Below are 13,646 nucleotides of genomic sequence, written 5' to 3' on the forward strand. Positions count from 1 at the left end.
ATAGAGAATATATATATCGGATTTATTTTACAATTAGAGCTTATAATCCTAATAGAATATTTAAAAGATGGTAATACCGAGATCCATAAATTACTATATGCCAAGAAGGTGTCAAAAAGGTGGGCGTTGAAAAGATAAGTTTAGTTGTAAACAAAAATGAATCTAAAATAAGATAAAATCTAAATTCCAAGAACGAATGTTTATATAAACATTGGATAAAAATTGGGGGGAAAATTGGGGGAAAGGCGAACCGCGTCACGTACCCTCTTGACACTTTTTTGCGAATCGGTCAGCCTCTTAAGAAAAGCACTCGAAGAAACATATACATATATATATCGTAGTTATTTTACAATTAGAATCCATAATCCCAATACGATAAAACACAGATAAAGAAATGAACTAAAAATCTGTAGACACGGATTTCCAAGTCGAGTGATGTAGAGCTTCTGGGTTTCCCAGTAAGCGTGTAAGTTTCTAGACGATTATCATTCGACTTGATAAATACGAGCTACCTCCGTCATATATCAGATATCAACGACACTTAATGAGAATTACGTTTTACACCTGTAGAAACCCGCGTAACGAGCGAGGACTAGCAACGAGGCTGCACGGCCACGAGGATGACTCGAGACAGTCTCGAACGCGTTGCGAGGAACAAACATTTGCAAAATCTCGGTGCCCCGTTGTATATCGCGCACACGACGCGAATAAATTCAGATTAATGACTTTTTTTATCACATTGTCGCATACGGTTGAAAAATCGCGGCGCGGACCGTTACAGCGAAGCCGGCCACCTCTATCGAGCCTTCCGGTGATATACTACCGCCGTCGGCCATTTTGCGAAGATCGTTCCGCGGCCAGCTTCATAGCGTACCCATCGAATCGAACTGACTGCGACACGGTGAACGAAAAAACATGGCGGACAATTTCCCAAGCGTTACTCGTACCCCGCACGTGAACAGGCTTTATTGATAAACGGTTTATAAACGGTTCATGCTTACCCATTTTTCGTCATGTCTGCGCCCTTGCACGCGAACTGGGGATCGATTTCGTGCAGCGTGACACGGCCACAAACGTTCGCACAGTTATCGTAGCCATTTATAATGCGGTAAATGTCCCCTTTCTCCACCGCGACGCTCAACAGGAAACCCTGCACGGGCGACAGGAAAACTGCATGTACTTTCTGCCGGGACGTTTCCAAAACGGAAACGCAAGACGGTTAGAGAAGAGAGGAATGAGGGCAACGTACGAAACCAACGACCACGCCGATCAGCACGAGCAGAGGCAGGATATCAGTGCAGGATCGATCGCTGACGAAGACCTGGTCCGAGTGCCTCGACGACATCTCCCCGTGTTCCGGTGTCTGAAACGGAAAGCATGGACAGGTCGTGACTGTTTTACGGAAACGGCGAACACCGACAAGCTTCACTTTTTCTCGATATCCTCGGCAAACTCGTCCTCGGTGATATCCGTCGCCGAACGAGCAAATCGAATTCGCGGCCAGCGTTAGTTTCCCGGGGTCTACACACGTTTTTGGTCCGATGGTGAACGATGGATCGTTTCGTTCGTTGCTAAATGCGCGAGTTAGCGGTTTTCGCGTTAAAAGCGGCAAAATGAAATACACGATTCATAATTTTCGGGAACCCTCCTACAACACGGTTTCGCTTTAACATAGAACGATAATAAGATAAGAAAATTGCAAAAACTTTTGTGCAATACTGTACTTCTACACATGCAGTGACAACGAAGAAATTTATTAAATTAAAGTTGCGTTAAATTAAAATAATATTCTTGTTCTTTTGTTTTGCTTCGTGTTGTACGTGCGTTTATATTTTGAATAAAAATTAAGTTATTTATGTAGAATTAACCCTTTGTACTCGAGAGGTGCCTCTCAGTCGCCATTTAATCGGATTCTAAAGATGGATGTTAATTAATATATCAAATTTACAATTACCCAATGCGTGGAATGTCGAAGCAAAATAATGTTAATTGAGATAATTTTAATTAGTCTCAATTTGCATACGACTTCTGATTTGCCGTTTTAAAAATATCGTCGACGTCATGGCAGAAAGTCTTCGAATGACTATTTTTCTGGAAAGAAAAAATCGCCAAGTGCAAAGGGTTAAGAAAAGAATTTGTTTTTAGTAAGTTTTCGAAACGTAACCTCTCTTTTTGTACTGGCTCTAGATCTCATATAACACGATTTCACATAACACGGCATTTTCTAGGAACCTATCTATCGTGTTATAAGAGGGTTACCTGTATTTCGCCGAAAAGTCGGGCGAATTTCTGAATTTTCGTTCGGGGACACTGAAACTGTCCGCTTACCTAACCTTTTTAATTTACTCCGGTTTCTCTCCAGTCGATTAGGTTCCCGTTTTTCGTCAGAGAAACGTGTAATTTCTCCATTTATTTCTTTTATAAAAATGTTTCCTTTTTTCTTTTTCTTTTTTTTCGAAATTGGTGTATTTTTGTAAAGGAATAGCAGGGGATTGGATGGACAAAGGTTTGACAGTCACGTGAAGGTTGGGAATTGATTTCTTTGTATTATTCGCCGGTTTTCCTCGAGTCGATTAGGTTCTCGTGTCTTGTCAAAGAAACGTGTAATTCCTTTTTTCGATATAAATGTATTTTTCGTGGAAGAATAGTAGGGGATTGGATGGACAGAGGTTTGGCAGTCACGTGAAGGTTGGGAATTGACTTCGTTGTATTATTCTCCGGTTTTCCTCGTGTCGATTAGGTTTTCCTGACATGTTAAAGAAACGTGTAATTCCTTTTCTTTTTCAATATAAATGTATTTTATTTTAAATAGTATAATTCTTTAGGGAAGTAAAGTAGGATGAATGGAAAAGGATTTGACAGCCACGAAGAGGTTGGAAATTGTTTTCTTGTCATCGAGCTGTTCTTTTCGAGTCAATTACATTTTTATATCGAATTTTCTTCGGAATTATTAATGTATCTTTTTAAATTAATATATTTTATTTACAGGAATTGAACGCGAGTGCATTGGAAACCAACGACCACCATCTCGAGAGGATTGTATATACAGGTACAGGAAGGTTAGAAACTCTTTTTATTACTACCTTCCGACTTTTCTTCGGGTCGATTAGGTTTTCGCGTTTCGTTAAACAATTACGTATACTTTTTCAAAATTATCCAAGTAATTTTCTAGAAAGCGATATGCTTTTCGGAAGGTAAAATTTAATCAGAGGAGATGAGAAATATGGGAAGATTCTCGAGTTAATTATGTTTTCATAGTTTTGTGAGAAATCGTATTAATGTTTCTTGGAAATTATAATACTTTTGTTTAAAGGAAAAATAAAATAGATCGGACCGACAGGAACTAGTCTCCTGTTGAAAATAAACTCGATACAATCTTCTAACGAGTTCCATCCAGCGAAAGTCTGCTCTGTAATCTGTAATCTTAGCCGTTAATTAAACCTTAATTAATTTCATCTTTATTACCTTCGCGTGTTACAACCCGAATGTCTCTGCACTATTTGTTTCCACTGCTTCTCTTATTACTCAAAAATATCATAAAAACTCTAGTATACGAACCCTCTATTATACTTCCAGGATAATTAATTCGCGACCTGTTTACGCAAACATTCATTCGCTGGCATGCAAGACGTAAAATGAAAAATGCGAGTCACGCTTTCAATCTTATTTCTCCGTCACGCTCTTAGACACATAAATTGGAAATCCCGAAACGTTTTATTACATCTAGGGAAATGTCACTCGTTTTGATGTTAGATTCTACGTTTTTGCCAATCGTAGTTCATATTCTTCCTTTTTCTTACTTTCATCGTTTGCGTGAAAATCTCGTTTCAAAACCGGGATGTATAACCTAAATATCAGGATTGAGAACTCAGAATAGAGAACGAATAAGATAATGGCTAATAACTAATAACTAATAGCGTACAACGGGCAACTAATAACTAATAATTCAGAATTTAGAAAACAGCAAACTCAGAACTTAGAATTTAGAACGCGAAATTCAGAACTCAAAACTCAGTACTTGGAGTTTAGAACTCAGAACTTAGAATTTAGAACTTAGAACTCAGAAATTAGAATTTAGAACTTAGAACTTAGAACTCAAAATTTAGAACTTAGAACTTAGAACTCAGAATTTAGAACTTAGAACTTAGAACTTAAAATTTAGAACTTAGAACTTAGAACGTAGAATTCAGAATATAGAACTTAGAACTGAGGATTCAGAACTCCGAATTTAGAACTTAGAACTCAGAACTTGGAATTTAGAACTCAGAACTTAGAATTCAGAACTTAGAACTTAGAATTTAGAACTCAGAATTTAGAACTTAGAACTCGGAATTTAGAATTTAGAACTTAGAACTTAGAATGTTGAATTCAGAACTCCAAATTTAGAACTGAAAACTCAGAACTTAGAATTTAGAACTTAGAACTTAGAATACAGAGCTCAGAATTCAAAACTTAGAACTTAGAATTCAGAACTAAGATGAAAACTCAGAACTCTGAATTTAGAACTGAAAACTCAGAACTTGGAATTTAGAACTCAGAACTTAGAATTCAGAACTTAGAACTTAGAATTTAGAACTCAGAATTTAGAACTTAGAACTCGGAATTTAGAATTTAGAACTTAGAACTTAGAATGTTGAATTCAGAACTCCAAATTTAGAACTGAAAACTCAGAACTTAGAATTTAGAACTTAGAACTTAGAATACAGAGCTCAGAATTCAAAACTTAGAACTTAGAATTCAGAACTAAGAATTTAAAACTCAGAAATAATAGTTTATAGCTAATAATTATTGCCTTATAACTAATAACTATAGAAAGGCAGGTACCCAACGCAAAAAGGAAAAGCAAGAGAGACGTAGTTGCTCAGACGTGAACGTCTTTCCCCGCCCCGATCGAAAAAGTCGAATCTATCGCGAGTCAATATCGCGGTCAGCTTGCTGATAAATTTTCAGCCCGGTGAAATCGAGCGTGGCCGAACTGCTTTCAGCGGAATCCGCGCCGTTCCGCCCTGACGCAACGGAGCTGGTAACCCTGTTAAAGTCGAACGATCGCACAGCCACCACCCTAAATTAATTAGACTGTTCGACGGTGACCTTGCATTAGCGTGCCGTCCGTAATTAAATTCCTCTCTCACTCTCTCCCCTCGTCGGGTTCGCCTTATTACAGCCATGCTATTACGTTCCATTGATAACATCATCGCCCTCTCGTGTCGATCAGACCGCGACGTCCACCATTCTTACTTTACGCCTCTTCCTCGTCCCGGTTAATTGCCATCGAGACCGAGAGTCGAAAACCAAAGCGTCTCTGGCCCATCAACAGTTCGTTGCACGCGGCACATTTGAGGTTAGGCGCGGCGACAGATGGCGCGGCCGCGAAACTCCCGCCATTTGCAATTTCGTAACCAGTGACGTCAAATGACGTTTCGAATAAACCTAACAATTCGATCGAATGAAAGGGAAAAAATATTAAGATTCCGAACCAAACTACCCTTTGCACTACAATTTAATAACGAAAAATTATATTAATTAGCTATTTAATTTCCATCAACCACCGAATTAAATAAAATTTATTTTACCCAATTAAATAAAATTCGATCCAAATTTTCGAAATTATTCGAATCTCGTGCGCATTAAAACGCATTAAATGTAATTATGATCGCGTGATTCTCGTCTTTGAAGTACATCGTAACGCAACTCGTCACTGTTAAACCCTAGGTCGTTCTGTGTCGAGTCGGATTCGACATTTACGAAGTTGTTGAGTCAAGCCACTGCAGTAAGTTGGTTGAGTCGTTAAGTCGATTTAACACTGTGTGCCAGTGAAGCTATTACCGAGGTTAATTATGCAACTACGTCGTTGCATTAGCCGTTAAAGGTATGTAAACAAAATTGTTATAAATATTGGTAAAAATTTTCAATCTTATCTATCCGACGATATCTGATTAATTGAATTTACAATGGGAGATAAAAGATACGGGGAAACGAACATCCCACGTTTATGAAATCTAATCGTTTAATAAATGAGTAACCATTGACATTACTATTGTAGAAGAATTTCTTCACTTCTCTTCTCTAATATTCTAATACCGTCAAAAATTAAAAAATTAAAAATAAAATTGTTGAAAGGTATTCGTTTAATCTCGATGAAGGGAAACGGTGAAATTTCATAACGAAAGTTCGTTTAAAAGAATGGCGGCCCGGAAACTCGTCCGATACTATATGTTAATCTTCAACGGTTTCGAGAAACTAATACGCGTGTTTTTATGCAAATTTTTCAAACATAATTAAAAACTTCATCAACCTTTCCTTTCTTCCGGCACGTTCCCTTCACCCAAACGGAAACTTTATTATTACACGAGGCATTATAAACGAAAGAGCGAACCGTCGAGCTGTTTAAGCACCAAAGTAAATACCCTGAAACGTAAAATATAAATTAAATATCGGAAAAAATGAATCGAAAATTCGGAAACGAATGCAACGTGTCGCAAGAATTTTGGAATTATTAAATAATTACGAAGACGATTCCTCGAAGTCTCGATTACGACTCGTTAATTTAATCGTCAATTGCGATACGAATGCAGAATCCAATAATTATTGCTTTCCCGTTAACGGGACAATGTAATCACGGCGAAACTTAATTACCCCCGTTACGCCGGTGTAGTGCCTTTACGCCGCGATTATTTATTTTCATTAACAGGATAAAATAAGACAAGCCTGCTTTATTCGTCTCACGTTGCTCGGGGCCCGATATTATATTCAACACGCGCTACAACAATGTCGCTATCTCGTTTGGTACTCCAGTGGAAAATTGAATTTTAACCATCTCGTTATTTCCGAATCACCCTGTACATCAAAACGGCGCCATTGGTAACCGTACAATTAGAGGATACATAAGCACAAAAACAGCAGTTTCATCGCAGCGTGAATGCCCGGTTTCCATGCACGCTAGTGATCACCAGTTTAAGACCACCCCTTGCTCAATTACATTTTCGAATACTGCCGGAACAAACAGTTATAATTAAACCATTTATCTGCATTTACCGTCGTAAGAAAGTGCTATTTAACACGTTGCATACGGTACCGCCATTCGTGAAATTTGCCACCAGGGACAAATTTCCCATTTAGATTTCACGGCTCTTCCCTTTTTTCCCTTTTCTTTATTTCATTCCGGAGGTCCATTTATGGTCGAATTTATATCTTTCCTTCCCTTACCATTTTTGTACTATTTTATCGAGAAACTGCTGCGTGAATGTATATATTGGGTTGGCAAGAAAGTAATTTCGGTTTGCATCAGTAAATAATGTTATGCTCGTTTAGTTATTCTTTTGTCAATGTTAGAATTTTTTTCTTTTCAGATGTGGTAGTCGATACCTTTAGGTTGCTATTTCGTGAAATTCCGTGTAATTTCGTTTATAACTGTCAGTTCACGGTCAGTCTTAACACGGAGTGCAAAAATAAGCATTTTCGACACATTTTACTTTTTTATTTTCATAAAGGCAAGAACGCGGCTGAGGCTCGCAAAGAGATACGAGAAGTTTATGGTGTTGATTGTTTAACAGAACGCACGTGTCAGAATTAGTTTAAAAAATTTCGTTCTGAAGATTTTTCACTGAAAGATACTCACAACGTTCTGGTCGACCTTCTGAGATTTACGCACTTGGTTAAGTTTTTTGCAGATAAGGAGCAGAAATTCTATGAGCACGGGATCATGAAGTTACCAGAAAGATGGCAAAGGGTCATCGAATAGAATGAAAGATATTTGACCGATTAAAGTTCATTTGCTGTATAGAAAAAATTGAGTTTTATTTCACACTAAAAAACCGAAAGTACTTTCTTGCCAATCCAATGTATGCACGCACGATCTATCGCCACTTCGAGTCAATTTATTTATTTCCACCCCTTCAAAGACACAATTTCGCACGAAAAATCTCCGTTCGTTTGCCGATGAGAGCAATAAGAGACAGTTAAAAAGCTTTTCCACGAGTGAATTTCCTTTGGCCCCACTTTATCCGCGCAACGCCCGCCATTTCTTCTCGCGCATTCGGTTTCGACGTTTAGAATTCTTTTTTCCAGTTTCTGTTACCCGTGACCCAGTCCTGGTTATTCGTAGTGCCCCGGCTCCGGGATATTTAGCGAGCCGTACAGAGATACGTTAATCGCACGTGAGATTATCGCTTAAACCTGGCATAATTGTTCTTTGTTCGCGTAATAAGATTTGCATAATAGGCCAAGGGAAAGACGAGACCCGCTGAACCATGGTACATACGCGTATTCGTGGCAATGTGATCGAAATTTTCGCTCGTAACGAGGACAACAGGGCTCCAGCGAGTGTAACTGAAATGTTCACCGTGTTCGATAACGGTATCTTGGTAAAAGAAATTTATAACTGGGGAATATTACGAATAACACTCGTTCTCTTTATTAAGGAATTTAATTAGGCTCTGTTTACCAGGTTTGCTAATAAAAGATGTATAATATTACGATTTACAGTTAGGATTGTGGTTTTGGTTCGTCAAGGAGTGATTTTGAGGTTAGAATTACTAAATTCTAATGTGTAGAGATGCGTTATACTTGGAGGATGAGGATTTATTTTTTAAAATATTTAAGGATGAATATTTATCTTATTTATGAAACCACAATTTATTTATTTTATTTGTTTATTAATTTATTTAAGACTCTATCGATATAAACTTCGACTTTAATGCCTCGCAGAAATTAGAAAAATTTTGAAGATCGATATTACTTAATATATGAAATTAAAAATAATGTACTAGTGTGCGAGGTATTTAAATTAAATAATTGTACGTGTTAATTATTATACGATTTCTTATTTACTGCTTAAAAATATATCGTCAACTTCATAGTAGAAAATCTTCGAATTTTTAGTATTTTCTGGTCAAAAATTCGTCGAGTGTAGAAGGTTAATATATAATAAGAAAACACCATAGAAATTCTATAATTTCGAAAATTATCTATATATATAAATTTCTAGTATCGAATTTGAAAGCATAATTCATTAATCTAATTGATTTAAACGTTCAAACGATATTGCGTTTCAAAATTTGCGCGAATTTCTGCCGTGCACTGCATTGACAAGATGGCCGACCGCGCTAATCCCGCGAGAAAAGAGAGCGAGAGCCACGCGGATTAAATTTCGGGGATCTTGCAATCGCAAAAATATAAAAAATAAATAAATTTTACACAAAAATATTTTACGTCATGGTCTCGCTAATCCCCTCGAATCCCCTTAAACGCATTCGTCAATATCAGCATGTCACTCGGCCGAGATAAAGCTGCAATTTCTATGTAACCTTGATGCAACCGCAACGATTACGAAACGAGATATTTGTTGCACAAGGCCCCGACTTACACCTGTGGTTCTCGAGAACTACTTTCGATTACCTTGACCAGGCCCTAATTACCATTCCGCGTCGGCTTTCATTCAGACGCGAACTTTAGGAAGCGATTAATTATTCAATGTCAGCCCACTTTGTTAGCGAGACACGTACCTGAACTTGCGGCATAATTTAATATCAAGCCACGGGCATCACGCGTAATAATTAAAGCGTACATATGCATAGTGAACGGCCAATAATTTCCCCGCGAATGACCATCGTCCGCCATTACGCGTAGGGTCTCTCGCGGAAACGCGCGCGAAATTCAAACGAGTCCAGCGACCTAACCCCCTCGGAGATGCTCTATCCAAGTTAAACATGGCACCGAGTCGAGACCAGGAGTTTTATATTGCAATATTCAAGCGGAAATTTCAACAAACGTAATGGTAAAAAGTAATCCTCACCCCAGGCTCCACCTTGGACGAGGGCTCGTCCGCGCAGCAGCAGCAGCCCATCGTCGCTGATGATCCTTGGAAACAGCCGAAGGAATCCTCCTGGTCCTGTCCTGGTGGCCCGGTGGACCGTGGCGGGGATCCGTCCGCTTCCGGGAATAAATTAAAACGGAAGTTCTTTAAAAATGGCCGTGCACAGGTCGCAGTCCTCGCGGAAACTAAGTCTCCGTTCGCGAGCTGCGAAAACCGCCGGGGAAACGAGAGATTCTCGGGTTGGGCACTATCACTGGGTAGATAAAATGGCGATAACGATCGCGTTGATTTCCGCGATAATACCGGAAATCGACGATCTAATTCTCGTTCAACTGGGTGGATTCTTATCGCTCACTTTCCCATCATGCAATTAATCTGATTGCTATGTTATCTTCTCAATTATACTTACAATGTGAGATTTAAATGGACGAATCAAAATTCGTTGTCTGTTTAATTTCTCTCTTTTTTGTTTTTTGGGACAGGGTTATATTACGAGGATGTGTTCGTATTTCTGAGAGCATGTGGCTGGTAGTTTCGGAAGAACAATATTTCCCGCGCAACCCGTTTCTGCACTCACGACTATCGCGTTGTTTATTACTTTTTGACGCGGGTATTAATTATCGGGTAACTTTTGCGGATTCTGGCGGTAGCCGCGCGCCAAATACTGAACACTGTTTTAAAGTGGAATTTTATTACGCGACAAGTGAAGCAAATGTGAAACTAATCGTAATATAACGTCAACGGAAGTTGGTCTTCCCTTGGGACGTTTTGACCCATATGCTCCACGTGTGGATTAAACCAATTCGGAACTGCGGATGCTGTCCAAACTGGCTCAACACGATACTTGAAAGCGAGTAATAAAAAAGAGTAACCATGGACCCACTGACTTTGAAAAGTAGGTTGCGAAATTGCTCGGTTTGAAGGTACCAAATTACCCAGCTAGTCATTCGAATTTGTTTATTCTCATAGACGACTTTAAAATTCAATTGATAGTTGGTATTTTCAAAAGATGGAATCGATTATAAAACACAAAATATATATACTAAAGTTATTTTGTATTAAATTCGATTTTTAAAATCCCTCTGCAACCGTGTGTAATTCAAAATTGACGTTCACACTTATTTAATATTATATATATAGGGTGTCCGAAAAAATGTATACACACTTCGCGTGATTAAAGGTACTAAATTACCTAGCATCATGGTGTCATTCGAATTTCTTTACTCTCATACATGATTTTAAAACTTAATTAATAACTCGTATTTAAAATTCCAATCGATTATAAAACTCAAAATATATAATACAAAATTATTTTTTATTAAATTCGATTTTTAAAATCCCTCTGCAACCGCGTGTAATTCAAAGTTAACATTCACGTTTATCTAAATTTAAAATTTATACAGGGTGTCCTAAAAAGATGTATACACATTTTGCGTGATTATAAAAAGAGTATATATTTTAATTAATATATTAATTAAATCGTCTCTGCACTTCCAGTATGTTTTCACACTTATGGCAGCACTTTAAAATATATTTACGTTTTTCAAAGTCTAGTCTAAAATCAGCCATTATTTTAAAATGGTGGTAATTAGTAAGAATAAGGTATTAAAGCGTGTATACGTTCTTTTGGGACACCCTGTATAAATTTGAAATTTATAATTATCAATTAAATATTTGTGTTATTATAGAGATCAAAAATAAGGAGGAAAATAAAGAATTTTATAGCCCCTCGTAAGAAAGGAAAATTCCAGTTGCAGAGGGTTAAAATCTCCCGGGATGATACTAACCTGCTTTTATTATTTTCCGTCGGGCATAAGCCGTATACACGGAAAGGGGACGGTAAATTCACGCTAATACGCGAGGACAAGCTAAAAAGAATCAGGGATTCCAATCAAGATTTAAAACAGCGACGAGGTTGCGAAATAAATCGGCAGATCCCCGCGACAGCGCCACTAATTACGATCAAGATGGCCGCGCGTCAGCTACGAAACGTTCCAGTGACGAGACAGAATTTAGCGTGAAAAATATACCGGCGTTTTCCTTTTCTCCTTTTTCCCCCTCTGCTTTCCGCCAGGTGTCATTAATATTTCCCGGAACATCCTCTCTCGACGCGAGTCACGCCAGTTTCGATCGATTAATCGAATAAGCCTACAGGCCGTGGCAAAATGACTGGTAGGCTAAGGTCCCTCCGGTTAGCTCGTTCGTTCCGTCCTTCAGTTTCACCGACGTTTTCAATCGTTTCGATTCTACTCGATCGACCAAGTACTCGACAATTACGCGAGTACGTAATTTCGAATCGCAATTGCAAAGACGCGTTCCGTTGTAATACCTCGAAGGGGATGATACGATTCCCATCGCGGCAGCCTATTAAAACTTCTGTGTCCCGATTAATCATCGGGATTGTAGTTCCGAAACAACATCGGTAATTGAAAAGCGAAAATGGAGCAAAGCGTGCGGCGGATGCGTTCTTTGTTAACCTTTTGCGCGAAACGTCGATGCGTTGTTTGCCCATTTGCTCGCGATAAACACTCGCATACCGGGGTTAATCCCGTTCGGACAGAGGCGGACATCTTCTGCTTCGCGGTTTGCTAATTAACCAGCGAGGAGCGAATCAATTTTACATGGCGCACGCTGGCTTCCAAAGCGCGGGAAAGGTCACGCTTTTCAAACATCCGATCCCTCCATTAAGGTCAACGATAAATATTTCACAACGGAACGTTTGAAAGTTTCAAGCCTGGCCCTGAAAATTCCGCTCGGTCTCTCCGCATTTTTTGACATCTGTCTCCTCTCGCTGTTCAGGAATCATCCGTGAATTTCAATTATGCAGTTCCTCTGTTTTCCGACGTAATAAAAACAGCTGGACAGACCGGTGTCCGGGTGTTCCATTCTTTATGAACGGGAAATTGTAGGGGTTTCGGTATCTTTTTAAATTAGAAAGGGGAGTCGAGGGGAACACGTTCGTGATTCGCTGTAGCCAGGTATAATGCTTCGAGGGTTAGAGGCAAGAACGGAACGGGGTGAGTGCGCCATGAATTCTCTAGGTTTGGTTAAGGGTCACACCGGAGATACGACTATTGATTATCGATAGGCTATCGATGTCTTATCGATGCTTAACGAAGTATGGATAATATCGTTGATACAGCTAAGCCAAACGCGGATTAACTGTAATAAAATTTCAAATTTATTAGATAGGTTTTTGCGTTTTTATTGGAATCGAGTTTGCAGATTTCGCTGCTGCGCAAAATAATCTGTTGCTTCTCACGTTTACTTTCTTCGATGGAATCGATTTATAGATCGAATTAGCTGTAACGAAATTCAGAATTTATTAGGTAGCGTTAAGTAATACGTTTTTATATTTTTATTAGAAGAGGAGTCTGGTGATTTTGTGGTAATAAATAATTTGTTACTTGTGATGTTTACTTTCTTCGATATAATCGATTTATAGATCGAATTAGCTGTAACGAAATTCAGAATTTATTAGGTAGCGTTAAGTAATACGTTTTTATATTTTTATTAGAAGAGGAGTCTGGTGATTTTGTGGTAATAAATAATTTGTTACTTGTGATGTTTACTTTCTTCGATATAATCGATTTATAGATCGAATTAGCTGTAACGAAATTCAGAATTTATTAGGTAGCGTTAAATAATACGTTTTTATATTTTTATTAGAAGAGGAGTCTAGAGATTTTGTTGTAGAAACTAATTTGTTACTTGTGACGTTTAATTTCTTCGATATAATCGATTTATAGATCGAATTAGCTGTAACGAAATTCAGAATTTATTAGGTAGCGTTAAATAATACGTTTTTATATTTTTATTAGAAGAGGAGTCT

At 38.3% G+C, this 13,646-nt stretch overlaps 1 protein-coding gene across 3 annotated transcripts in view; it reads right to left on the reverse strand.

Moving 5' to 3' along the window:
• Positions 1-13,646, reverse strand: part of LOC108550729 (choline transporter-like protein 1) — a 72,013-nt gene that overhangs the window by 12,625 nt on the left and 45,742 nt on the right. For all 3 annotated transcript variants that reach the window (XM_017904559.1, XM_017904560.1, XM_017904561.1), the window contains 3 exons: positions 9,794-9,930; positions 1,250-1,363; positions 1,002-1,150 (listed from right to left, as the gene is read on the reverse strand). In XM_017904559.1, the coding sequence (XP_017760048.1) occupies positions 1,002-1,150; positions 1,250-1,363; positions 9,794-9,930 (400 nt within the window). The remainder of the gene's footprint in view (positions 1-1,001; positions 1,151-1,249; positions 1,364-9,793; positions 9,931-13,646) is intronic.

The sequence above is a fragment of the Eufriesea mexicana genome, unplaced genomic scaffold (genome assembly GCF_001483705.2).
Source record: "Eufriesea mexicana isolate 0111107269 unplaced genomic scaffold, ASM148370v2 scaffold2964, whole genome shotgun sequence".
NCBI classification, from domain to species: Eukaryota; Metazoa; Arthropoda; class Insecta; order Hymenoptera; family Apidae; genus Eufriesea; species Eufriesea mexicana.